The 26,877-nt window shown below is 42.3% G+C and overlaps 1 protein-coding gene across 8 annotated transcripts in view; it reads left to right on the top strand.

Moving 5' to 3' along the window:
• Positions 1 to 26,025, top strand: part of PRDM10 (PR/SET domain 10) — a 45,643-nt gene extending 19,618 nt beyond the window's left edge. For 6 of the 8 annotated variants that reach the window (XM_030291074.4, XM_072918087.1, XM_012570802.5 and 3 more), the window contains 16 exons: positions 212 to 415; positions 2,284 to 2,356; positions 2,975 to 3,092; positions 4,045 to 4,174; positions 6,225 to 6,449; positions 11,474 to 11,821; positions 14,048 to 14,203; positions 14,902 to 15,081; positions 15,965 to 16,075; positions 17,089 to 17,289; positions 17,834 to 17,977; positions 19,065 to 19,235; positions 20,428 to 20,568; positions 21,205 to 21,373; positions 21,996 to 22,108; positions 22,845 to 26,025. In XM_030291074.4, coding sequence (XP_030146934.4) covers positions 212 to 415; positions 2,284 to 2,356; positions 2,975 to 3,092; positions 4,045 to 4,174; positions 6,225 to 6,449; positions 11,474 to 11,821; positions 14,048 to 14,203; positions 14,902 to 15,081; positions 15,965 to 16,075; positions 17,089 to 17,289; positions 17,834 to 17,977; positions 19,065 to 19,235; positions 20,428 to 20,568; positions 21,205 to 21,373; positions 21,996 to 22,108; positions 22,845 to 23,081 — 2,721 coding nt within the window. In that variant the 3' untranslated portion in view covers positions 23,082 to 26,025. Of the gene's footprint in view, positions 1 to 211; positions 416 to 2,283; positions 2,357 to 2,974; positions 3,093 to 4,044; positions 4,175 to 6,224; positions 6,450 to 11,473; positions 11,822 to 14,047; positions 14,204 to 14,901; positions 15,082 to 15,964; positions 16,076 to 17,088; positions 17,290 to 17,833; positions 17,978 to 19,042; positions 19,236 to 20,427; positions 20,569 to 21,204; positions 21,374 to 21,995; positions 22,109 to 22,844 lie in introns of all 8 variants that reach the window. The other 2 variants (XR_012051853.1, XM_072918086.1) reach the window with 2 other exon arrangements.
• Positions 26,026 to 26,877: the final 852 nt, after the last annotated feature.

Genomic DNA, 26,877 nt, shown 5'->3' with positions numbered 1-26,877 from the left:
GGTCCTGAAAGCCTTGGAAGTATCCATTGTGCCTCCCTAGTTACCTGTTTCTAAATATTTTTCTGCTTGTTTCTGGATCTGTGTTAGTAAAGAGAGAAAATTAGCTATGCCTTCATTGCTTCATTGCAGGGGCACAAAAAATTAGTAATTCAAATTCTTTTGAATGTGCTTCCAGGCAGTTACAGTCACATGTAATTGGATTTTGCTGCAGGTTTCTCTTGATAAGGGTGACAGAAAAGACAGAGACTTGCAAGAGGACTTGTGGTTTGAACTTTCCAGTGAGGCTCTGTGTAACTGGATGATGTTTGTGCGTCCAGCTCAAAACCACCTGGAGCAGAATCTGGTGGCCTATCAGTACGGCCACCACATTTATTACACCACCATTAAAAATGTGGAGCCCAAGCAGGAACTCAAGGTATGGCATTGCTTGTGTCAGGATTCACTTTTTCTACTGATTAAATAGTACCTTAAAAGTTGATCCCTAGTAAGTGCCAAAAACTACTGATGTGAATAGTTTTAGAGCTTTTCCTCTGAAAAAAGCCTGGCCTGAACTGAATGTCACTGAAGTCAGTAAGTAGTTAGTCACCAACATATGCATTTTAATGAGCTTTGGCTCATGAGGAAGTTTAAAATAAAAATAGGTAAATTGTTTGTCTCTCCCTGTCATGCTTTACACAGCATATATTTTGCTGATACAATCTAACTTTATTGCAGCAATCGTATTTTTTAAATCCTGGATGCCCTTTCCAGTTAGCCCTGTTTGTTACTGGCTTGTTTTCTGATGCCTTAAGTGAATATGGTCTCTCCTTTTATCTGGCTTTCCTGGAGCTTTTGAGACTTTGCATGTTAAAAATGTTATTGTGATTTCCCTGTGGTTTGCCTTTTGTTCCCTCTAAAAATTTATTGATTACGTTGAGCTCAAAGCATTGTGGCTGGCTGAGATGGCCTTAATTTTCAACATTTTTTGGGGCACTGTTGGGGGACCAAAAAAATTTGACATCAGGAAATTTTGTTCTTCAAATCTATTCTTGCTTGTCGATTTCAACAATTTGTCTGGAAAAAACAATTGTTTAGTAAGTGCACTTACTAAATCAGGGCAAAAGCCTACTTATACCCTTTAAGAGCAGGACTATCTGAAATCAGTCCTTAACTTTCTTTAAGCTGAATTACTAGAAATCTTACAAATCCATTAAAAGTGTATCCAAAAACCGTTTTGTCAACAGTTTTTAAAACAGTTTTAAATATGTACAGACCTCCCTGATGGAGCATAAATTTTCTTGCTTTATTTGTTAGTTGTGTCTTTTGGGATATAATGGCTTGCTAACTGAAAGGCTTGGTAACTTGATTTCTTCCCCAAGTGGGCATTCATGCACATTTTGTCCAGAGATGAAAGTAGCTGAAGCTGGGAAGTTCTGATTTGCCTGCCAGGTGTGTAGTCCAGGAGCTCCAGCCTTTCGTCTTTGTCCAGCTGGTGGGATTTCTGCAGACTGACACACCTTCTGAAGAGTCCTTGAAATCCTACTCACCTTTGCCTGTGGCCCACTGCAAGCTCGTTGGAGTTTTTTTGTGATAAAAATGTTAATACCTTATTTGAGAAATATTTTCTGAAATCCACTCTTTTTCATCAAACAAATGAAATGATGGAAGAATTCTCATCTAAATGTGAGCATCTGCTTTTAGGATTTAATAAACTTTGTCTTCCTGCCTCTTGTGGTTGCCTTTGCTGAAGGCTTGAATTCCTTGTATGACAAAAGTGGGTCTGCCATGCTGGTGCCTGGCAGATCTTTGTTTTGGGAAGCAGGACCATATTGCTCCAATCCTTCAGAAGCATTTTAAATGAGTCTATGTGGATGGTGCTGCCTACTGTCTATGTAACGAGAGCGGGAAAGAAATAGGAAATCCCCCAAATTAATAGCATTTCCATTTCTCTTGGTACAAGTATCAGTACTCTGATGACATTCTTCCTTTACAGTCATGTAGCTGGGTTTGAAGAGATTAATCTTATTTCCTTTAGAGCTACTGGAAGCCGTGTGCGAAATAAACATTCGTGTTAGGAAGCTAGACCTTAAAATTAAATGGATGTACTTCCTGAATAAAGCTCTTTCATTCCTCTGTGAGGCCACACTGATCTTACCAGACTTTATTATTGAGAATGGAGGGAGCAATAAGAGTTAGTGGTTGAGGCAAATGAAGTAAATGTATTGCTTAAAACCCATTTTCAAATAAATTTCCATTAGTTTTGGCTCCACTTCAGTGTCCTGTTACCTTGTGTTCCTGCTGCAGGTGTGGTATGCTGCCTCCTATGCCGACTTTGTGAACCAGAAGATCCATGACATAACTGAGGAGGAGAGGAAGGGTAACTGGGCATCCTCTGCTTTCAATGTGGTGGTGGTTGCAAGTTGCATTCCGTACTTTCAAGTATATGGCCTGTATAGTGCTCCTAAATTTCTGCTAGGCTGGGAAAAGTTAAACCAGATCTACATTTCTTGGGGCTTGTTTCCAATAACTATTCTCATGAGACTGTTACCTCAATTTAAGCCTTTGCTTCAGTTTCTGGGAAGCATTAGGTTGCTTCCTCCCAGGAAGAGGTCTCTTTCTGTACTCACTGTCTACTGTGTGACTGCTTTAAATGTAGAAATTTCCCTTGGTCTCCCTTAACTTACGCCAGAAGTACGCTCCTGTACGTGCTCTTCCATACAAGGGTGAATTTCAGAATCCCCCTGAATTTCTAACAGTGTTGATACTCCATGGGAATTGTCCTCAGTGATCTTTCTGTGTCTCTGTGATGAGCTATGGTCATGGTGCAGTGCAGAGGACATAAAAGCAAAGACCAGTGGAGCAGGGCTGGGTATTCTGCAGCCTGTCTAACCTTCAGGGAAGAAATCTGGACCACAGAGGACAGAGAGGCTGGGGGCAAAAAAATGAGGTGTTTAATTGGTGATGAGTGAAGTGGTGTTACTGACATTTCCGACAGTGCTCAGGGAGCAGGAAAAGAACTGGCCGTGTTACGAGTGCAATCGGCGTTTCATGAGCTCAGAGCAGCTCCAGCAGCACCTCAACTCCCATGACGAGAAGCTGGACTTCTTCAGCAGGTACTGACAGCCTTAGCTTCGCTTGTGGATCACTGTGGTCCTTCACCAAACATGCAGAAAGGAGGGGCTTTGTCCTGCAGATCTTAGTGACCAACTCAGGAGAGATCAACTCAGCACCAAAAGGAAAAATCATGGCAGCAGGAGGCTGATTGGTAATAAGAGACTCTGTGAAACAAGTAACTTGAGAGAAATAAAGTCTGTTGAAATTAGTGAGGTTTTTTTTTTGTTTTTCTTTTGACAATGACTTTAAATATTTGTAATGTTTCAGTATTACAGTATTGAAACACTATGTTTCTCAGAGATATGGAAGTACAGAGCTTGGAAAACAAGGCTTCTAGTGCCTCACTGTGCCACTGGCAAGATAGTTTACCCTGACTTATTAAAAAGTGAATCTACAAACACCTGTCACAGAGCAGAAGATATTGGCGCCTTCTTTCCCCTGAAATGTAGCAAGTGACTCTGTTTTATTTTGCTTTTTTGACACAAAATTGTTCCCTTCTGTTTAGTGCCTGACATCAGTGGCTGAGTGCTTTTTTGGGAGGAATGTTATGGCTTCAGATTTTAAATGGGTTTCCTTGTGCACTTACTCCATCATGCTGAAAATATCTGCTGAAAAATGTGCTTCCAGCACAAAATAAACTGGGGTGTTAGAAGAAGTCTGCCATGGCAGAGGGCTGGATGGAAGCAAGTAGTCCTCTTGGTCCCAGGATTGCTGATAGAAATTTTAGTGTGTTCTGAACCTTGGCTTCTCATAAAGCACAAAATAAATAGATACCAGCCAGAAACCCATTGTTTTTGCTGCCAGAATTTATTCTGTTTTTATTATTTACTGCATTATTGTTGCTGAGTTGAATGGGTAAATAGGAATGATGAGAAAGAAAGCATAAAATCAGTGGAGAATCCAAATTAGTATTTTTTTGTATCTAACCTGGGGCACTCCTATATTCTGCAGAACCAGAGGTCGAGGTCGTGGGCGAGGAAAGAGGAGATTTGGACCAGGCAGACGCCCTGGGCGCCCTCCCAAATTCATGCGCATGGAAGTAACCAGTGAAAATGTTGAAAAATGTGAAGAAGGAACACAGGTATACTTTTGGAGATGGGGGAAAAAAACAGCACATGGAATGTAAACTCTTGACTAAAAGAATTTGGGGCATCAGTGCAAACTGAGGGTGTACTTTGGACTTACACATGAATAATTCTTGGTTTCTAGCTGGAATTATCTGCCAGGAGAGCACACTACTTCCCTATTTAAAACCTGTAAAATCACTTGGACTTCTGCAGCAAGTTTCACTCCAAAGTGCTAAGTAGTGAGTTAGGTTATTGTGACAGTTTAGCAGCCTCACAGAAGTCATTTAGACAGTAAAACTGTAATAGGAGTTTAGGTTCCTATTTGTCCTTTCTGGAATGTGAGACCAGCATGTTCTTAGAACTGTTGCTGGTAGAACTAAATCAATTTGAGATATGATTCTCTATGACGTTTTAATAACAGAAGGGCCTCCTGTAGGCTTATTGCAAAATGTTCTTTTGCTTGTAGCTGTTGGTTGTATTCTGCAGGGACGTATTATGATGCATTTAAGTAAAAAACTAAATTCTCTGATGCTGACCATGCTTAGGTTACCACTAATTCCCTTTATGAGCAGTGACAGAAGGGATCAGTGCTCTTGTTTATGACTTAGCTGAAAGCTGATATCTGAAGTGGTAATTTTCCTCTGGCTCCTCACTGGGTCATGGCTCTGTGTTGACTCAGAGAAAGGAATGTATACTCTGCCTGTGAGTTCCTGATGCAATGCCCTAAATGCTGCATTAGGTGCAGGCAGTTGTGAGCTCACCCTCTCTACAGGCTGATATGGCACATGCCAGCCTCATTTAGACAAATATACCTGGTCCCAAACCCTTCACTCTGAGGAGATGACGCTTGCTGGGTGCAGTCCAGTGTGTGAGTGGTCTCTGGACTGGAGGTGGCTTGTGTCCTGCCAGCTTGGAGCATGGCCCAGAGCTAGCTCACGTGTGTCTGGGCAGTGGGATAGGATGATGCCCCAAGCCCTTGGAGGTCTGCTCACCTTGCTAAAGCTGGGCATGAGTTCTGCCTGGGAACTGGAAGGTCAGGATGCTGAGAGCACAGCTGAGTGTCGCCAAGGTGGAAACTTGCCACCCAGACCTGGGCTGGACACCAAGATAGTGTAGTATTTACTAAGGGTCTCTTTTGGGTAAGCACTCACAGTTTGTAAGGGCCTCATTCCTTGGTTTTCTTCTCCCACACCCACTTTTCTGTTTTGACAGCACCAGCCTTCAGCTGACATAATTAAAAAATTATTCTGGTGCTCTGTTTCCTAGCTTATGCTTTTAAGTTTCTTCAGTTGGATTATGTGGTGTAAAATAAGGATCTGTTTGTGGGTTTTTTTGTAATAGTAGATGATTCCATTCCAGAAGAGTTATCTCTGGACTCCATTGCAGAGAACTCACAGGGAAAGAATGTAGACCTTTGGCATGTGCTTCCTGCTTACAACACCTCCCTTTTATGCTAATGTGAAAGGGGAGGAAAAACAGCTTTGTGGGATATATGGAAGTGATGTGTGCAGAGCTGGAAGCTGGATTAAAAAAACCCGTAGCACCCAGCATGATCATCTTGTTTGTCACTCTCCAGTTTGGCACTCTAGATAGTTCGTTAGAAAGGAGAAGACACTGCAAAATGACACATAGTGTTTCAAAGTGACAACAGTTTCCACAAGACAGAAATTCTCTCCTTTCCTGGGTCTGCACTAGTTGCTTTGTTTAAAGTAGAAATAGTCCTAAGGGCAGAAGAACCTTGTTGGCCATTGTCTGGCTAATCAGACGGGTAATGCTAATTGTCTGTGGCTGGTCAGAGAAAGGGATAGCCCAGGGAGAGTCATCTACCTGCAGCACTGCCTCTCTGGTGCTCTGGGTGACGCTCTTGTAGGTGAAGGTGATGTGCCGAAAGCAGCAGTGGACATAGTAGGAGAACTGTAGGAGTTAGTGTAGACACTACACTACGCTGTTTTGTTTATAGTTTGTAATTAAATATCTACAAATCTTGTTGTCTGTTGAGTATTATCAAAGTGTTTTTCAGTGGGTGGGGGGAATAATCACTGGTTGTATGATTTGCGATTTCAGGACTTGCTGCATTTTTCCAGCAAAGGGCAGTTTGATGAGGCCGGACAAGCCCCACTGAATGGGCTGGAGCAGCAGGAACAGACTCCAGTGCCAACAGAGCCACAGGCAGCACTGGAGCAGCAGGAAAACCATGTGCTCCATGTACAGCCACAGCACGAGGGGAACGCAGTGCCCACGCAGAGCACTATGACAGCAGATGACATGAGGCGAGCAAAGCGCATCAGGGTAAGCATAGAGGATGGGGGATCACATCCACTGTAACCTAGGGAATGCCAGGCCTGCCTGCTAGGGTCAGCCGGTCCTCCTTTCACTGTCGTATCCATTTCCAAATGCCAAATAAAGCATCTCATTCCTAGCAGTTTTCTTTGCACTGAGAGGAAGACAAATTTCACATAAAGGACCAGTATCTCATAGGTGTTAGTGAGAACTGGTCAGGAGCTGGAGCTGATTGAATTCCATCACAGTAATTCTTGCATGGAAACACAATCCATCCAAACTGGCAAGCAGGGGTGCTTGAAACAAGTGGCAGAATCCTTGTGCTGTGGCACAGACTAATGACTTCCTCACAGCACCATCTGTGTCTCTCAGAACTCTTTTGCAAATAATTGCCAAAGAGGAACCACAACGTCAGTTTGGATCCACTTAGATGATGATGATACTTAGTGATAAAGTTCTTTTTTGGGGTAGAAAACCCTGCCTTTGAGAGTAAAACCTGTGTTAACAAGCAAACACTTTGAGCCTAAGCTCCATGTCAACTGGCTGGACTGGTTTTTCTCTATTATTTGTGGGAGGGAAATGATTCAAGCAAATAATCCTTGAAGCTTTGTAACTGGGAAAATCAGTTTATTTAGTTTAAAATCTTTTTCTTCCATGTGTTAACTTTGGATTAAGGAAAGAAGCATTGGGATAAGAATTCAGTTTTAGGGGATGAGGAAGGATTAGAAAAGAGTTGAGTAACTATTCTGTATAGGAAGACGTTCAGCCAAATTTTGCTTGCAGTTTACAGTAATACATAAGTAAGTCCAGTGGTGGTGTTACCCCAGAAATGCTGTGGCATGTCTTGAAGGAAGCTTGGGCCCATTAAGATTGCACAGTTTTTAACCATACAAAATGCAGTCTCTGAATGACAAGTTTCTACCAGTGATTTCCTTTTCATATGTTAAAAGCTTGGGGGATTTTTTACTGAATGTATTTTGAAGGGTGTATAATAAGAGTACAGAGAGAGATGCTGAAGTTTTGACAGAGCATGGGGATGTAAAGCTTACAGTGTGCTACAGCATCCTCAGTAAGAAAAGAAAGCATTGGCCAATTCCCTGAACTTCTGAACCCAAGATGTGAACTTAGGATCCTCTGAAAAAATTAATATAAGAAGAAAAGTACAGAAATTCTGAAGTTACTTCCTTGTCTTGTGACTTAGCTTTTGTTCTTTGTAAATTCATCACAAATGGATGACAGCTCAGAGGAGTGCAGTGGTGGTTCAGTGATATGTTTGTATCTCAAGTCTTCAGAACTTTTCATTTATCTGGCAGCTCGTGTTCAGGAGAGTCCTGGAGATGTTTCAAGCCAGAAGCACTGGCAGAATGGCAGATGGATGGTTGCACAGACCTTTCCATATTGCATCAGACTGTGAGCAATGAGCATTTGAGATAAGACTAAACCAGCAAGCATAATTTTTTAAGCACTGAAAAATCACCCACTGAACACTCACACAGCACCTGCCTACAATAACATTCACTTCATAATAAAAGCTAGCAAACATTTGGGTTTTAGGTATGTGATGCATTATTCACTTCCAAAGAATAGGTAGAAAGTCCAAGTTATGATTCTGAAACCTGTGTAGCTCTTATTCTTCCTTATTACTTAGATAGGATTTAGTTTTCAAAACCAGTGAATTTTGTGAATTGCTTCAGCTTTTCTAAGGCTTAAGACAGTGGTGCTCTGAGACTGTTTTCATGCTAGCTGGAAGCACTGATTTGTCCTGCCCCAGGATTCAAGTCCTGATAGGATCAGTTCATTTTTCAGCCTCTGCTTTAGAATCTGTGGGTTTTCCTTGGAGAGGGAGAGCAGACCTTAACTATGGCAGCTGGGAGGGTCCCTAGTACTGAAAAGAGATACGCACACCCTTCAAGAACTCTTGTAGAAAATTAGAGGAACATTGTGGTCCACAGCCAAAATGAATATTTGTTTTTAGTTCAGTTCTGGGCAGTATGCAGGGTGTCTGTGTGCTAATGCCAGAATCAGGAGGGATAGGAATATGATTTGGAAAGCACAGTCATTTCCTTTGTGGTGAAAGAAATGCAAGTGGTTGTGTAACAAGGAGCACAACCAGTAAAATGAGGTTAGAAAAAGTCCCTTCTCCTTAACTTTTTTACTCTCCTTATCCCTACCCTGTTGTCATCCTGCCCTAATTATTCCCTTCTGCTGAAAGCATTCTATTCTCACTATGGTTGGGCAGTGCACATTGCATGCCTGTTAATTAGCCCTAGGAAAACAGGAAAGGTCACAAAACACCTTCAGGATTATCTGTGGTTTTTATCTTTGCCCTTTTAACTCCCCTTGAGCAGTTACTAACTACAGAGTAAATCTGGAAGATCTGTTTAGTGTTTCCTGAGGCAAAAACCTCAAAGCGGTAAACTCTAGTTGGAAAAGCCCTTGTAGTGTAGAAGTCAAGGCTTCTGTTTTCTCAAGTCCATTGCATAACATAAGTATTTTTTCTCTCTCAATGCTGCCTGCTCAGCTGGAGCTGCAGGTAGGTTTGGGTTTTTGTTTCATTGGGTTTTTACTGTATCTACTCCAATGGTACGTATCAACACCACCTTCCGTGTTGTTTGGTCCAACTCCTGTTTAGTGTTTCCCTGATTGACCCTGCACCATAAATTGTCACATTCATTCTTCTTTAGGTAACCAATGTCTAGAACTAAGTGTTACCTGAATAACAATTTGCATTTTTCCAGTTCTTTTCATACCAGTTCTATGTAGATTTAGGGTGGATTTTATAGGAGTAAATTGCTTGAGTGAAGAGCTGTAATATCAGTCTTAAAATTTTGGAGGACTTGTTTGCTCAATTGTTTGTGCCGGATCACTGCTACAAGTTAATGAGACAACACTTAGTTTTTTTGTTCTGTTTTTTATAGTTGATAGATTAACTAGGCAAAGAGTAAAACATTTCACCTTCTGTAGCCCTTGAGGGCTATGTTGAGTCTGGCCTGCTGTATTAGCAGTCAGCTCTCTGCTAAGGTACCAGTGATCAAAACTCAAATGAATAGTGCAGTTCAGGACTTGAAATACATCTTTTCACCTATGTTTTATTAGCATCTCCTTGTGGTTAAGGGGACAGTTATATCCTTTGAACTCCAAGCAGCACATCAGATTTTGCACAGCACATGGCTGTCTTTCTAATTCCCAGTGTGACTTAGAGCAGATGTGTTTCCCATTGTCTTCACTTGTAAAATGGAGAATGATGATGATGACAGCTCCTGGGAAGCCCTATTTGGAGCTCCTGTATTAAAGTGTTCATTTTTTTTGGTAGCAAAACATTTGCTCTCTTGTTCTTTCCTGGAATGAGAGTCTAGGTTTCCTCCTGCAGTTCAGAGGGTGAAAAAGGATCTTTGAGGTTCACAAATTTAATTCTTAGCACATCATTTCACAGTATTCCCAAGATGTTCCCTCATTCCAGCAGAAGAGCTCATAACTATTTAATCAGTGTCAGCTGTTGGTGTGCACTTAAAGAGATACAGCAAATGTCAGTTGTGTCAGCTGCCACATTCCCACAAGCAAAGGGGACAGGAAACCAGGGAAATTTGTTTGCAGAAGTCATGAATGGGTCTCATGAAGAAGTGGGTCATATGGAACCCATGTGAGCAGAAGTGTCAGCAATATTCTAGTGGAATTTTAGTGGTTTGGGCTGGGAGGGACCTTAAAACTCATCCAGTTCCACCCTCCTGCTATGGGCAGGGACACCTTCCACTATGACAGGTTGATGCAAGCCCCGTCCAATCTGGCCTTGAGTGCTTCCAGGGATGGGGCAGTCACAGCTTCTCTGGGCAGCCTGTGACAGGGCCTTGCCACCCTCACAGCTGAGAATTTCTTCCTAATTTGCAATTTAAATTTATGCTCTTCCACATTATTTAACTATCATGATGTAGATTCTGTGTGTGATGTGAAAAAATACATCAATAAATAATGGTTTATAGAAGTATTTGCGAGAAGAGTGGATATTGCTTAGACTTCTTGCAGAAGAATGAAGCATTGCAGTGTACTTTGAGTGCAGTATGGGTGACAATGTGCTGGGGGATTTCATAGGATTCAATTCCAGCTTTGCAACTATCCAACTTGAAAGTTCTCATCCAATATTAAAATGCAGGTGCAGGACCCCCTTCCCTTTTTCTACAGGCAGTGTATCCAGCAGCATCTGTTCCTCCAGCAGAAAGTGAGATGGCTCTATAACATTTATATGAAGGGTAAGAAGAGAAAACAAAGATAACGATCATGAAATGTTACAGAAAAGGCAGAGTGAAGACAAACACACAGCAAAAGAAAAAAAATAGGGGCTGAGAAGAGACCTTGTGCTCAGTAGGAGTGGAGAATTGCTCACAAGTTCTTACATGCTGCTGATAAGGCTGCCATTCTGCCCTTGTCATCATATTTTGAAATTCTGTTCTTTGTGGCAATAGTAAAAAAGTTCAGACCAGCATTTCTTGGATGTATGTTCCACTAGAAGTTCTCCAGGCAATGCTAAACCACTGCTGCACATCTCTGTGGTGATCTTTGATGCAGAGGTGATCTTGTAAAGGGATGTGGAATTTCATAAGCCCTGCTCCTGAGGGGAACACATGGTGCTCGCTCACTATTCCTTTATGTGGTGGCTGAACTTATGACATGATGCCCAATAATCGTCTGTAATTGCAGCTTTTCTCTGGCCCAGGTCTGTGCTTCAGAGAAAACTTCATTTTATTTTACAGAAAAATGGCATGCTTAAAGAAAGTCAGCTAAATCAGAATCTCCATCAGGGATGGAGAGGAAACTCCTGCACTGTGTTCTGCTAACTCAGGTTGTAGCTGCAGGTGTGTCCCCTGATTTCTGCCTGTCACAGCCTCCCCTGCTGTAAATTGGAGGCCACATATGATGGAAAATAATTTCTTGAAGTTCAGGTTCACTAATCATCTGGTATATTTAATCCTGAATATGCATGGATATGGAATCGATACATGGTAATGAAAGCTAATGGGTCTCTTGGATGCTTCTTTCAGAATGCAGCTCTGCAGCACCTGTTCATCCGGAAATCCTTCCGCCCGTTCAAATGCCTGCAGTGTGGGAAGGCCTTCCGGGAGAAGGACAAGCTGGACCAGCACCTGCGGTTCCATGGGCGGGAAGGGAACTGCCCTTTGACCTGTGACATCTGCAACAAGGGCTTCATCAACAGCGGTGCCCTTGAGAGCCACATGAAGTTCCACATGGACCAGAAAACATACTCCTGCATTTTCTGCCCTGAGTCCTTTGACCGCTTGGATCTGCTTAAGGATCATGTGGCCATCCATGTCAATGATGGTTATTTCACCTGCCCCACCTGCAAGAAACGCTTCCCAGATTTTATCCAGGTGAGATTCTGTACTGATCTAAAGCTCTGTTTGGGGGTCTCTCACAAGGCTGTGGGTTTCTCAGTGCTCTCCCTGTGTAACTGCACAGCAGTTCATTCTCACAAGGTGCAGGGGTCCACCTCAGTCAGAACTTGAAAAGGAAGAGTGACCAGCCACTGCTAGACATTGTCTTATGACACTGAAGTGCAGTCTCCACTAAATCATCAGATGTGATGCTTCAATCTGTCATTAGAATGTGTGGGAGGATGGATTGTAAGAGAATAGAGATACTGCTGAAGCCAATCTCGCCCCTGAGGAGTTGAAGCTGTACTACTAACCAAAGAATAGGAACAGCCTTGCCCTTAATAGGTCACAGCTGTGTCCAATAAGGATGGGTGTTAGAAAAAAGTGGATTAGCTGGTCGAGAGGAGAGTTATAGTTGGTTGTGCTGTGAGGAGTAAGGGTCAGGCAGTCATGCAAGGGGCAGTGAGGGTTAGTGTGTGCTGCAGGGGATGCAAAGGGTTAAGTGGCTGTGCTAGGGACCCAAAGAAGTCAGCTGGCTGTGTGGAAGAAAGAGAAAAAAGGAGTCAGTGTTGTGAGGAGCTGCCTGTGAGAACTCACTGAGAGAAGGTATGAAAGTTTTACAGTAGGATGATAAACTGATAGTGACAGTTCCCATCCACCACTGACTGGTGCCAAGCACTGACGCTGACAAGAAGGCACTGTAGTGCAGAAGGGTGAGCTCCTTATTCCCAAAAAATTCCTGAAGCAGAGGTCCTGATCACTACATTTCCATGGCACAAAAGAAAATTGTCTTTTGCTGTATTCAGCTTGTATTTGAACACACCTTGCCCTTTGTCATTAAAACTCTGGACTAAAAAAAGAGGAGTTTTACGTCTTTAATCCCTTGCCTGCTTTCTGTCAGGATAATTCATTTGAACAGCTCAAAGAAGTGCCAGAACAGATCAGGATACTCTGCTTCCTGACTTCCCCCCTGAGCTTCAGCTGGGCACTTTATTCTCCTTCCTTGCTCACTGGACTGGAGCAGTGAGTAATGCAGTTACTCTGCACTATTCTGAGCACTTGGACAAGGTCATTAGTAGAATTTAAAGATTCTATTTCCATGTCCAGTAAGAAAAAACTGAGATGGACCATGCACATATTCATTAGCCTTCCTAGGGACAAAGCAATTCATGTGTCTTACTGAGCTACCTGACTGAAACTGAAATGTAGAAATCCGGTTTAGATCAGTAATAGGAACAGATAGACTATCCACTAAAGAGGAAAGGACGGGGAAAATGATTTTACTAATATAATTCCATCCTGGCAGAAGTCCTTTATCTTCTGTAAATGTTCAACAAGGAAGAACATTAATGATTCAGAAATGCTGTACTGCAACTTGATTCCCAGTAAACTTTCCCATGCAAATGCCTGAAAGTCCCATGGCTTTTTTTCCAACTATTCAGTTGTATTTTTGACATTTAACAATGAGGTTTTTTTTTTTCTTCTTGCTGTGTGGATAATTAAGACTAGTCACTGCTGCCTACTGAAATACTTCTATGTGGAACAGGTAGACAAGCCAAGTAGTTCTGTGTATGATCAGTATTAGAAGATGGTAAGGATTTAATTAGAGATCCATTTCTTGAATAGTGCTTTCATTTCAGATGTCAAACTTCATTAGTTCCTTTACTGGGGGGAGGAAAAAATACCCCTATAGATATTTGAAGAGGTGAAGAATAGTCCCAGAGTATGGAGAAGTAATTGCCATTCAGGAATGGTGTGCAAATGCTGTTCTGAATAAGTTTGGTTTTTTTTCTTTGCCAATTACAATTGCAAATTCATTGTGTCTGATTGAAAGGAATTAGTCCCCATGTTTTGCTTTCTTACAAATGAAAGGAAGATAATAAACCTCAGATGAATGTGTTAACTCAAGGATGATTCAGTGCAAATGGTACATTGTGGACTTTCGCTGCCCATTAAGTGCAGTTGTGCAATAGCTGATGCCTTCAAGAATCATTCTTGAGGAAATCAAATCACCTATCCAGACGAGTAATAAAGATGTTACGGCTTTATAGAAACTATTGCTGAGGTAGCAACTGTTCTGATCAAATACTTTTAAAACCAAAGCATATTAAACACCTTCAAAACTTTTCCCTTTTCTTTCATATTGCAAAGAGTTTCCTAGACTGTGTTACCACTTACTTCTCTTCTGAATATACTTAATTTTTCTGTCATCTGCCATTTTAGGTCAAGAAACATGTGCGCAGTTTCCATTCTGAGAAGATTTACCAGTGTACAGAGTGTGACAAGGCTTTCTGCCGCCCCGACAAGCTGCGACTCCACATGCTGCGGCACTCGGACCGCAAAGATTTCCTGTGCTCCACCTGTGGCAAGCAGTTCAAGGTGAGGTGGCTCTTGGCTGGATCATTACTAGTATAAAAACCACTATTCCTTACCCTCCTTCAAGGAGATAAGTTCATGTTCTCAAAGGTGAAAGAAAATAACACATGTAAACACGCTAGACTTGCCTGCGAGTTGCATGCATTGCTTGGTGTCCTGTGTGAGCTGTGGCATTCATTTCTGAAGGACAAGGGGCAAGGTCACCTCAACATCTTATTTCAAACAGATCTTATTCCTAATAATTTAATAGGAAAGGAACTTTCTATCTGCTTATTAAGAACTGGGACATCATACACCTCAATTGCCAAATGTTTGAGTTACATTGCTTTTAACAGTTCAGTTACCTTGCTGGTGCCAGTGCATTAATAATGTTCCTGGCCAAGATGCCTGTGTCCATGGCATCTGTCTTGTGAGCACATGTCATCCAGATGCCTTTCCAAATCCCATTGGAACAGATGAAGCAGACTGTGAGCCAGGTAAACTGTGGTGGCAGCAGCCTGCTCCCTATCACTGAGTTTGTGATGGGACATTGAGGGACTGGATACTTCTAGGTGAAGGAACACATTTTTCTGAGAGGAAAATTTCCCTCTCCTGGAGAGAGGATCTCTGAACAACTCAAACTGTGGCTCTTATGCATAACAGGCAGTGTGGCAGCTTGTTTGCCGTTGCTGACACTTTTCTCCCCAATTTCTCCTTCCCAGAGAAAGGACAAACTGCGAGAGCACATGCAGAGGATGCACAACCCAGAGAGGGAGGCCAAGAAGGCTGATCGGATCAGCCGCTCCAAAACCTTCAAGCCCAGGATCGCGTCCACTGACTATGAGAGCTTCATGTTCAAGTGCCGCCTCTGCATGATGGGCTTCCGCCGCAGGGGCATGTTGGTGAGTGCCTGGGTGCTGTTACAGCCTCTGTTTTCTATTCTGATGAATAGGTAAGGAATAAAGATGGAGCTCCAGCATTGGAACACAAGGATCATGAAAGGGTTTGGGCTGGAAGGGACCTTAAAGCTCATCTCATTCCACGTACTGGCCATGAGCAGAGACACTTTCCGCTAGACCAGGGTGCTCCAAGCCCCATCCTATCTGGTCTTATCCAGCCAGGATGCTGTGAAACAAATTTTGGCACATTTTGTAGCTGAGTTGAGGTGATACATCTTTTTTTTAAACCTGTGTGTTTTATTTCTTCAGCAAATTTGCACGTTTACTGCCTGCACTGTACATCTGGTTGTCAATACCATAATTCAACACTAAGTTATGCTGTCTGATGTGTACTGTATTTAAGAGGACATGAGATGAAAATACTGCCTTGTTCAGCCTTACTGCCTCTGTTTTCCTGGTGATCTTTCCTGTTTTTTGTTTCTCCCCCTTCTCGAGGGCCTCTTCTGGTCATGTCTTGTCATGGCCTCTGGGTAAAGGCTGTTCTGCAGCAAGAGATTGTTTGCTAAGGTTTCATGGGGGTTCTGATCTGGGCAGAGGCCTTTCACACTACCTCACTCTCAGATATCAGCTACAAGACAGTTCTGGCACACTATTTCACCCCTTCCAATCTCATTTTGGTTAGAGAAACTGTAAATGAGACCTAGCAAGACCACACGTACCTTCAGCAGTTAAGTATGAGTGCACAATAACCCTTGCAGCAGCAAATGCTTCCAGTGCTGCTGGCTTGCATCGTTCAGTTTTGTTTTGGCTGTTACCCACGACCGGAAGAAGCACCAATCGTTTGGCTTCCAGTGGTAATATGTTCATGTCCTCTGTTTCTCCTAAGGTGAATCATTTATCAAAGAGACATCCAGACATGAAAATAGAAGAGGTGCCAGAGCTCACGTTGCCCATCATAAAACCCAACAGAGATTACTTCTGTCAGTACTGCGATAAGGTGTGTGGGAAGTCACCCCTCGGAGGATAGCTCAGTGCCAGTCCTGGATGCAACCAATTTGTCTCTTCATAGAAATCTCTGGTGGTGTTTGTAGCTTTTCTGAGCTACTTGCCAGCAACATTCCTTCAGTACTGTCAAAAAAAAAAAAAAAAGACAAAATGCACTTAGGCCAAGGCAGTGGACTGCTGATTGAAAGCTGCAGTTTTCCCCTTTCTGCTGTGTTTGGCATTGGAAAATTTGAATACTGTTATCCAGCAGACAGTCACTGACCCTTAGTCTTGTGTTAGCACAGGACTAAGTATGCTGTCGTGTATAATTCCTGGCCAGTAACTTTAGTTTCTGTATCACTTCTAAAAGTTAGTCTTTAGCACCTTTTATTATAAGCTGGTAGATCATATCCCAGTGCTCAGTGGAGCCTGAAGCTGCTTCTGCAGTGCCTTTGGGTTCTTGCTCTTATTCTCTTTTGCCTTTTATTCCTGAGGGCCTTTATTTACTGGGGAGTGTATTTTGACTGTTCTTATCCTCAGTACATCTTTCTGTGATGCCTCTTTCCTTTTGTTTGAGGGGAGAAAAAATAGTTTTAATTATTAGATAGTATTTGTTTGTTGATAATGAACAAAAGAACTAAAAGATGTGTTGATCACTAAACTAGAACAGCTTGATGCTTTGTGTCAAGTAGAGACATCAACCATCATAACAAATTAACATTGGGCATTTGATCTTCAAATGTGGCAAGAAGAATTTACCTCTTACCTCCTTGTCCTGCTTTGGTGTTTGGTTGTGGCATACAATATGTTCTCAAAAGGCTTCTCTGCTACACAAGGAGTCAGTTGCTTTTACAGGTTGGTGAAACACTGGAAGGTGTATGTTCATGCCTTTTGTTGTAACTGGGGATTTAACTAAATGTACTCTCTGAGGCAACATGCAGACCTTCCAGATCAAGATAACCGGTAGCTGTTTCCTGTGCAGACACCAGGGTTGTACTATTTTAACTTCAAATCTTTGCCCTGCAGGTGTACAAGAGTGCCAGCAAACGCAAAGCACACATCCTGAAAAACCATCCTGGGGCTGAGCTACCTCCAAGCATCCGGAAACTTCGTCCTGCAGGCCCGGGAGAGCCAGATCCTATGCTAAGCACCCACACACAGCTGACAGGCACCATCGCCACCCCTCCAGTGTGCTGTCCTCACTGTTCCAAGCAATACAGCAGTAAGGTATGGGGGGTTCTGGCCTCAGACAGACTCTCCCTGGGGATGCTCTTTCACCATGGTCTCTGTCACCTGTCTGTCCACAAGCAGAGCTCTTTTCTTCTTAGTCAGAGTGCTGGTTTTGGGGTGTGCTGACTCTGCAGGCACAGTCTGGTTGTTTTAGGGCCAAAAGATTCCATGAATAGAGGGTTTGTGCTGAAAAGTTACTACAGCATGATCATGAATGGAAGGGCTTGGAAACTGCTCTCTGATAGTTACAGGGGAGATGAGCAGGGAAATAAAACACAGAAAAGATGACCTTTGGGAAAAGTCATAAAACACTTGGTGATATTGCGGTAAAAAGCAGTTGAGGACAATACGTCAGTGAATCAGCAGCAGTTTGTGATCCTTGTTTTCAACTTTGTTGACCAGAGGATTTCATATTGTGAATCTTGATGCTGTTTTACTGAGGGAAACCTAAAAGCTGTGTTTGGCCAGGCTGTTGGATTTCACGTGGCCCTGAGCAGAGTTACTGACCGTCCTTACAACGCTCCTTTGCTTCTCTCTGCAGACGAAGATGGTGCAGCACATCCGCAAGAAGCACCCAGAGTTTGCTCAGCTCCCGAACACGATCCATGCGCCACTGGCGACAGCCGTCATCAGTTCCACGCCAGCTGTTCTCACCACTGACAGCACAACCGGAGAAACCGTTGTGGTAAGGACTGGAGGCACACAAGGGCAGTGCAGGGAGACACACAGAACAGGAGCCTTCTGGTATTAGTAACCCTGGTTTATTTGGCAGACATCACTTTAAAACCTGTATTAGGACATTATTTAAGATCACTTCTGGTTTTAAGCCTGTGTGGTCCAGTTTTGCACTATCAGTAGTTAACTTCTTTCTATTAATTTCTTTCTGTAGCTTTAAGGATTTGTCTTTTATCCCCAAATCCATTTTCTTCTTTCATTCAGACCTACTGACTCCACATAATGAACTCAAGGACACACATCTCATGGATTTTCACTGGGAGTTTTCTCCTAAAGTGGGAAATGCAGTTCCTGGCATCAAGAGGACAAGTTTAACAGTGACTAGGGACTGGATCAAACTGTGTTCAGGGAGTCACATCTTTTTGTAATCCTTTGGACAGCACAGCAATGAGCAAGATGAATCTCCACTAGCTGATCTCTCTACTGTTAATACATCAGCTGCTGCTGAAGTGAAACTGAGACTAGAAAATGTGTCCTTCAATGTTGTGGGATACAACGTCATTTTAAAAGTCCTATTGATCACAGTTTAAAACTTCCTATATAAAGACTAACTAGATAAAAGACTGTTTTGCTTGAAAATTGAGAGGTTTAATCAGGATGCTGTTGGCTTCATAAACCTGATTAAGTTATGTACTAAATGTCTTTACACATTAGAAACAAATTTGTGACTCTGACAGGGGAGAAAGAAAGGTGAAATATATCCACAAACCACTTTTTGACTTGGAAACCAAGTCAGCTCTTCACAAATACAGGACTTCCATTGTTTAATAGAATACTGGTGTGTCACAAGATGAAAATAATTATTTTTATTATGATATGCTAAGCTAGCCATTATTGGTCCTGACTAGGATTTAGGCAGAAGACATTAATTCTAGTTGATGATCCTTGGTGACTACTTATGACCCCAACCTCTGGACACATTTAGCTCTTGTGAAAAAATGGCCAGATCCACCGTACATGTAGATAAAAGAACTACAGCCCTGATGAAGTGCATCAGTATGATGATGATCTGTAGCTCTCTCTCTCTGCCTGCTCAGACAACAGATTTACTGACCCAAGCAATGACAGAGATATCCCAGACCCTCACTACAGATTACCGGACTCCCCAGGGAGATTACCAGCGCATCCAGTACATCCCTGTGTCTCAATCCACAACTGGCTTGCAGCAGCCTCAGCATATACAGCTGCAAGTTGTTCAAGTGGCCCAGGTGAGTAATCTGGTGGGAACCTTGCTGTGCTTTTGATCTCTTCCCTCCCAAGCCTGTGTGTTCTTGGGGCTCTAGCACACAGAAGTGTAGTAAGGAGTAGTTACAAAAAGTGCTGCAGCTACTTTTTACAGATAAATCAACTGAGAAGGCATAGGGTTCCCTTCATAAGCACTTATACCAGGCATAAATAGTCCTTCCAGCCTTGATCAGCTTGCTGGAGACACATCGACACAATCCAGACTTAATTCTACCCATCTGGGCAGCTTTGCTCAAGTCTGCTCTAGGAATGTTTTCCAGCTACTGGAAAGGTGAGTCAGTGGGTGACCCATTTTCTGCAGTTCAAGACTGATTTGTACTTCCTTGTCCTCAGTGAGTCAGAGCCAAAATTTGGGAGTACAGAGAGTGGTTGCTTCTTCCCTTCATAGCATCCTCATTCTCTTGATGCTCAACAGCCTCCTAAAAATGAAATCAGAGTGTAACTAGAGTAACTGGTCTTAGGAAAATATCTTAGGGTGCTGTAAGAAACCTGTTACCCACTCGAGGAAGCTGAAACTACCATGTGTTTATATTTTAATCTGAAATTCCATGTTATCGAATCACTTATGAATTTGGTTAATAAAGGCCTAAACAATGGCCTCAGTTGATAGTGACTGTGGTTGTTGTAACAATACAAGAGTATGAACACTGATTCCTGCAGGTAGTATTAGCAAGATTTTAATGTTGTAAATACCTAAGACTTGTAATTCAATTACTGCAATTGGTATCATTAGCAGTGTTGTTCAGAAAAACCTTTAAAAACCTCTAACCACTTGTCTTGATGCAGCGCTACAGAATTGGATATGTAGATCTCGAGTATGTATATGTTGTACAGAGAAATGCTTACAGAGAAGGAGTTAACACTAATCCTGGCTTTTGAACCCTTTGGTTTAGTCCAGTCACTGCCACAAACAGCTTGAATGATGTTAGGCAAGTCCTTTCCATTGGTATCACTGAGATAGAACCATCTCTGTGCCATTACATCTCTTAAATACACCTTATCTCCTGGGGTGCAAAGAAACTCAACAAGGCCCAACAGGTGTGCTCCACTAAGGCTCCTACTTCATTATTCCAGACCTTGTGTCCCAGAAGAGGTTTACATGGCTGCTTTTGTAAAGAATTTGAGGTAAAGACCTCTGCGTAATTTTTTCCCCAGGCTACCTCACCTCACCAGTCCCAGCACTCCACAGTGGATGTCGGGCAGCTCCATGACCCCCAGACATACACCCAACATGCCATCCAGGTGCAGCACATCCAGGTCAGAGAGCCATCACCAGCAACTCAGTCATCATCACAGGTACTTCCTTTTTCTTATCAGAAAATGCTTTCCCTACCAGCTTGCTCAGCTGGCATATTGCATGTGCTGATGCAGGGGATAGTGTTTTCTTTGTCATTTAAAGGACCACACATGAAATTAGTCTCACATTGAGATCATCAAGCAGTGCCCAGATGTCTCAAGGTATATGGGAGTGTTTTGTTGTGGGTTTGTTTGGGTATTTCTTGTGTGAATTTCTTGGTGTCAGGTGTTTTTTTCCCCCTCAACAGTATGTACAAAGGAGAGATAAATGATTGGAAACAGATATATTTGCAGCTAAATGAAGTTTGTCAGTTGGAAGATGTAAATGGAAACTGGCATTCCTCAAATATTCGAAGTGCAACTCTTCCTGCTGTTGGGTAGAATTTAGCCTCTAATCTCAGGTCCCTGCCATAGACTTACATTGGCAAGCGACAATATCATGATTTCAGTTTCCTGGTCTGAGCTTATTTACCATCGAGTGAAGCAAGTTGGAGGAGAGAAAGTTCAGTTCTTGCACTCAATATGTTCTGGAATGCGTCCTGTGTTTTCCCTTAATGAGAAGGCTGTATTTTTGACAGCATAGAGCTGTGCAATGCTTACTAGCCAAGAACATTTGCACTTTTTTTTTTCCTGTAGGCTGGGGGTCAGCCTTTGAGTCCCTCCTCGCAACAACCTCAACAGGAGCTCAGCCCATCACAGATGCAGACAACTACATCAACACAAAACCAAGTCCTCCAGCAGCAGCAAGGCTCCTCAGTGCAGCACACATATCTCCCCAGCAACTGGAACTCATTTCGGAGCTACTGTAAGTGTCAGCAGTAGCTCTAACTACTTGTCTGGCAAGTGTGTCTGACTAACAAGTGCCCCATGTCTCCAGCTACCAAATGGGACACTGTTTTCAGAGTTCATTCAGCTTTGTAGTTAATATTCAGAGATATAAACAAGATAAAGCTTCAGATGAATGTAAATGTTTGTACCAGTTCTTCCACTATCATCCATACTGATCCAGTACATAGTTTGGGCAGGCACACTGGGCTCCTTTATTCCAAGGAACTTGCATACAGCAAGAATCCATGTGTTGGATAGCTACTTGTTCAAATTTGTGTGCATGCTTGAAAGAATTGTGTGGAAAAGGAGCATGACATGAAGATGATTTCTCATGCCCTTGCAGTTCTGGATGGTAATTCTGTGATGATTTGAGTGAGAACAGGATGCGTTTTCCCTGCATGAATTGCCAAATCTCTATCTGGTATTAATTGGCATAATTCTACTGAGGCCTGTAGGGTTCTACAAGGCCTTATATCACCTGAAATCTGTTCAATACCTACTGTTTCAGACTTTAAATCTTTCTGACATAAGACATGATCTTTGAAGGTTGTCTTTGAGTTTGACTGAAGGTCTTGATTATGCAATTTGAAACTTTTTAGCATCAGAGATTCAGATGATGACCATCCCCCAAGGGCAGTACGTGATCACAGAGACTGCTGTGGGTACCCCGGTCACCACTGTCAACACAGGGCAAGTGAAAGCAGTTACTCAGGTAAGAAAAAAACATCATGGCTTTTTTTTTTTTTATCCAGAATATTATCAGGTATAAAGCTGTTCAGCTTGAAGGTTTAAAGAATGCCCAAATAACGACTGGGGCACAGAGTGGAGGTACCTAAAGAGGTGCAGACTGCACAGTATAGTGTGCATTGTAGCTATTTACAAGGCTCATGTTGCCTGTCTCTTGTAAGTATGAGTTCTTTCAGTTTAAAATCTTCACTTAATCACATTTGCAGAACAAAATTATTTAGTGGTAGTGCTTAGTCTTAAATATATTTATGATTAAGCTGTATCCATTAAACCAAATTTTAGAACAGCTTCTGGAAACATTTTAGTAACTTTCTGTTATCTGTAAGATAAGAAGAGTTCCTGTTTGTAAGCAATCCAGCATAAAATCAGGTCATGGGCTTGTGTTGATCTTGGTCATTGGGATTGCAACTTCTGATAGAACGTGTGGAATACAGGAAAAAACCTTTCAGAATAGTGCGGTTGAAAATTGCTGTTTTATTCTGTAGTGATGGTTTAACCATTTGTAAATTAACCAAAAGCCAAGTAAGTCCAATGTCCTTTGAATCAAAGACAGGTGTTGTGTTGCTCTCAAATACATTTAAATGAAATAGAGCTTATTTAAAAGTTCCTTGTTCACACTAAAATGTCTGGCAGCAGACTTTTAGAACAGAGATGTTACAGAAGGTAGTGTTTATTAATTATTTTCTATATTCCGCATGCAGACTCACTACGTGATATCTGAAGGTCAGCCTGATCTGGATGGTAAACCAAACTCTTCACTCTCCAGTGAGGTTCAGGTGGGCATTTCCCAGCCCACAGTCCACACGGATCCCTTGGAATCCCAGACGAGCAGCCAGCAGCAAACCACCCAGTACATCATCACCACCACCACCAACGGGAGTGGCGGGAGCGAAGTGCACGTCTCTAAACCCAGGACTTTCTCAGCAGTGCATGAGTGAAAGAGCTTCATGGTGCCATTTGCTTGTCCTTGTCACCTCCCTGACAGCCCAGATATGGGGGTACCCTGGGGCTCTATATGTTTAATGTATATGCTCACTTACCTTCCACTAAAATCTTGGAGCTCTTGTTAATGCTTTAAGAGGGTTTCATTCACGGTGACCATGAGATACCCTCAAAATCCTTTTGGGATGCTTTTTATGCAGCTTTTAAGAAAAAGGACAAGAGAACTGAAACCTCTGCTGGCCCTGGACTTTATATTTGGCATGTCTGCTGACCCAGCAAACAATATTATTTTAGCTGTGTGGGAAAAAGCCTGCCTAGCTGAAGGCTTCCTGGCAGATGTATGTATATTTTTAATAGGAGCCATTAAACAGGAGAACATCATGTAAGTTTTTAGAATATGGCAGAACTGATTCCTGTGGCTTCTAGCAGCCAAGGTGAAAGGGAGTGTCCCTGCGCCATATGAGCAGACTGCCTGCAGAAAGGAGCGACAGCAGCCAAGTGGTGGTTCGTGGTGTCCCTTTATGGGGATGGATTGAACAATGAAGCTGTGAAGATGTGCCGAAGCAGTCCATTAAATTATTATTTTTCCGGCCCTCCAGAACTGTTTACATGCTGTCTGCCCTGCCCTACTTTACCCAGCAGTTTCAGAAAGCAGGAAAAGCACAGTCTTAAACTCATGTTGTTTGGAACAAACTGATTGAAGTCCTAGGAGCACCTGAGAGTAGTACAGAGGCACTGTTACTACTTTTCCCTCCAGTTGTGCCAGGAGAAAACAAGGATACAGAGCATCTTCTGAAGGGACAGGGTCATTATCTCTGTGGCCAGCTCAAAGTAAATCTATTTCTCCTCTTCAAGGCTGGATGGAGAGTTGGTTTCTTTGAGTTTTTTGGTTTTTTTCCAAATAACCTTGTTAACAATGCACTGTAATTGCTTTGGACAGCTCCAGAAAAGAACCAGCCCTGAACTCAGGAAACACACAAGAAACATGCTAGTGGACCACTATTTATGAAACATGGAAAGACATCCATGAGAGTTGCCAGATGTGATGGACCTGGTTTACGTACAGAATTCATGTTGCATTTAGGGACCAGGAGAAAGGGAAAGAGAAGGTTTATTTTTTAAGGCCATGTAATATGTTTTTCCTTACATAGTTCTCCTTCACAGGTTGTCTTGGTTCTTTAAGGCATTCTGGTGGTTGCAAAAACATGACTAGAACTCCATTGACTTCTGATGGGATATACTGTGTATGTCTGAATTTCCATTCATTGCTGGAAAACTCATCCCAGAATATCTGTGCATATCAGGATACATTTATTTATAAAACAAACGCAAAGAAGGATGCTGTGTCTTAGCAGTCCTTGAGACAGAAGAACTTGAGAGATTTTTTTTTTAATTTGTTTTCTCTTGTACTGCACTGAGTGTGAATGTAGGACTCTTCCATAGATATTCCCATGGATTCACATGTGGATTACCCATGTCAGTAAGTACTACTCATTGTGGTATCAGGTTTTATGGAGTTAAAGCTCTTTGATGTGAGGGAACTCCACACTCAGGCTGCACAAGAGCAAATCTGATTCCTTGTGGGCAAAGTTTTGTAGCAGGTATGGCTTTGGTAATTAACTTACCTGTTAATGTGGCATGGAAATAGTATTGAGATAAATCAGTTGGCCAATACTGGCCTGCTGAGAAGTGTTCCGAGGTAACTCTGAAGTGACTTGCCAAAATGTGGATTACTTTGTTCTTGGGATTTCTCTGCTCTTGCTGTACCTCCATACTGGAGCACTAATGAGCTGGGTAGAATTAACGTGGACCAGAGCTCCCATTTGGTCAAGTGCAGTGATGAGTGACCTTAAATTCTGTGGATTTCGCAGCCCAGCCACTGTGGCAGTGTGGAAAAGTAACCACAGTGCCCAGTAACTTGAGTTCATGTTGCTGAGGTCTTTGGAATTACAATGCTGGGCCTTGCAATGTTGTTTGTGTGGGAAGAGAGTAGGGAGAATTTTGTCTTGGCTTTTTTCAGGCTGCTGGTAATTTAATAACAAGGCAGAAATGCTACAAGTAGTAGGAAAATAGCAGACTTGGAAATGGGAGACTGGGAATGCTGGGATACTGGAGGATTGCAGGAGCAATTTTAATAGTCTTAAAAGTTTGACAATAGATGAACATCAAATATGTTCCCATTATTGATGTTGCAGATGTGGGGTTTAAAAACTACTTTGCTCTATTCACCCTTGTTGGAACGGTCCATGAATGAGGACAGTTGTACCATGTATTTAAAACTGAAAACTATTTAACACAGAAAACCATTTTAAAACAGCCTTTTTTAACTCAAATCTTCCTCATCAAAGTTTCTCTGCTCCACAGCAGCAGCACCCTTGGGCTATTGGCCTAACTCTAGGTGAAGTAATTCCTAGTGTCACAAGTTGAATGAATTGTCTGTGAAAGAAGCATGCCTGGAAATGGAAGTACCACAGATTTTCTTTCCAAAATAAGGAACTACAGTGATTGCACAGATGACAAAGGTTGCATGGATTTTTTTATCCATTTTTGTAGCGCAGAAGGTATAGGATGTATTATTGTTTTTAAACCAGAGCAACACAAAGATCTCTCTAAGTTGTATCCCACAGAAGTGTAAATTCAGAGATCCAGAGTCCTCTCAGTTGCCTGGAAGATCTGTTTTGTTTGGAGATGCTGTCCCTTGGAGGTTCTGTATTATCCTGGAGGAAAGAGAAAACAGCCCCAGCCGGCGCACCCTGATCTTGCATCTCTTGGACTGCTCAGGCCCCATCTATTATTTAACTCTGTATGTTTAATGTACATTTGGTGACTGTTGTTGTGTTCAGAGTCTTGTGCAACTTGGCAGGTGTTAAAAAAAAAAACAAACAACGAAAAACAAACCAACCTGAAAATAATAAATCTGTTTATCTTTTTTTTTTTAAATCACTCGCGATGACCAATCTGTTCATTGGGCTATGGTGTTCAGGTGGGGTGTGGATAGATAGGATGATAACAGTATAGAAATAACAGGGGGAAATACATTTGCTACTCTCTGGATGGATCATAGAATTTCCGACCTCCCACAACACGGTCAAAGGGGGAGGGGGAAGTGGAGTGGAGCCCCTCTGTCTCTGTTGAAACCCTTGCAAAGTAAGAAATTTTAAAAACTATTTTAAAATTTAAAAGGTAGTTCCTTCTAGCTGATCAGCTGCACAGCATCTGAAAACAGGAAGTTAAGGATGATGTCTATTAAATCAGCAAACCATGACAAAATCCCTGTAGGAGTGACTCATGTCCCCATCCCAGCATTATTTCAAGTACTATCCTGACATATCCGCTCCCAAGGTATGACCATCACTCACTAAGATGCATGACTCAAGTTCGACCTAAATGTAAGGTAAAAACGAAGAAGTTAGGGAAGAGTCCATTGTAACTTCTGCACTGACTCTGTTCCTCGCTCATTGGGTAAGACCTGCACTCTGTGATGTGCCAGGTTGTGTCACAGATTAGAGCTTCTCTGTACATTGCTTTACTCTCACCTGCAATACTGAACTTAATCTGTCAAGACTTTATTAAATGCGTGTTATTCTCGAAACTATTATTGTGCATCCTTGGCGGGGCTGGCAGTGGGTAAAGGTGTGGAGACACACAGTAAGAACCTCTGCGTGCTGTATGAAAATTTGCTGCATTAAAATTCAAAATACTCAGCCTTTCAGCACTTCATTGTAATATTAGCACAGCCTCTCAATGACTAATCCACTGCACAGGACTGCAGTCAGGCCGCATACGTGTGTG

This window comes from Taeniopygia guttata, chromosome 24 (assembly GCF_048771995.1).
Source record: "Taeniopygia guttata chromosome 24, bTaeGut7.mat, whole genome shotgun sequence".
In the NCBI taxonomy this organism is placed as follows: Eukaryota; Metazoa; Chordata; class Aves; order Passeriformes; family Estrildidae; genus Taeniopygia; species Taeniopygia guttata.
This window is presented reverse-complemented; position numbering and strand designations above follow the sequence as displayed.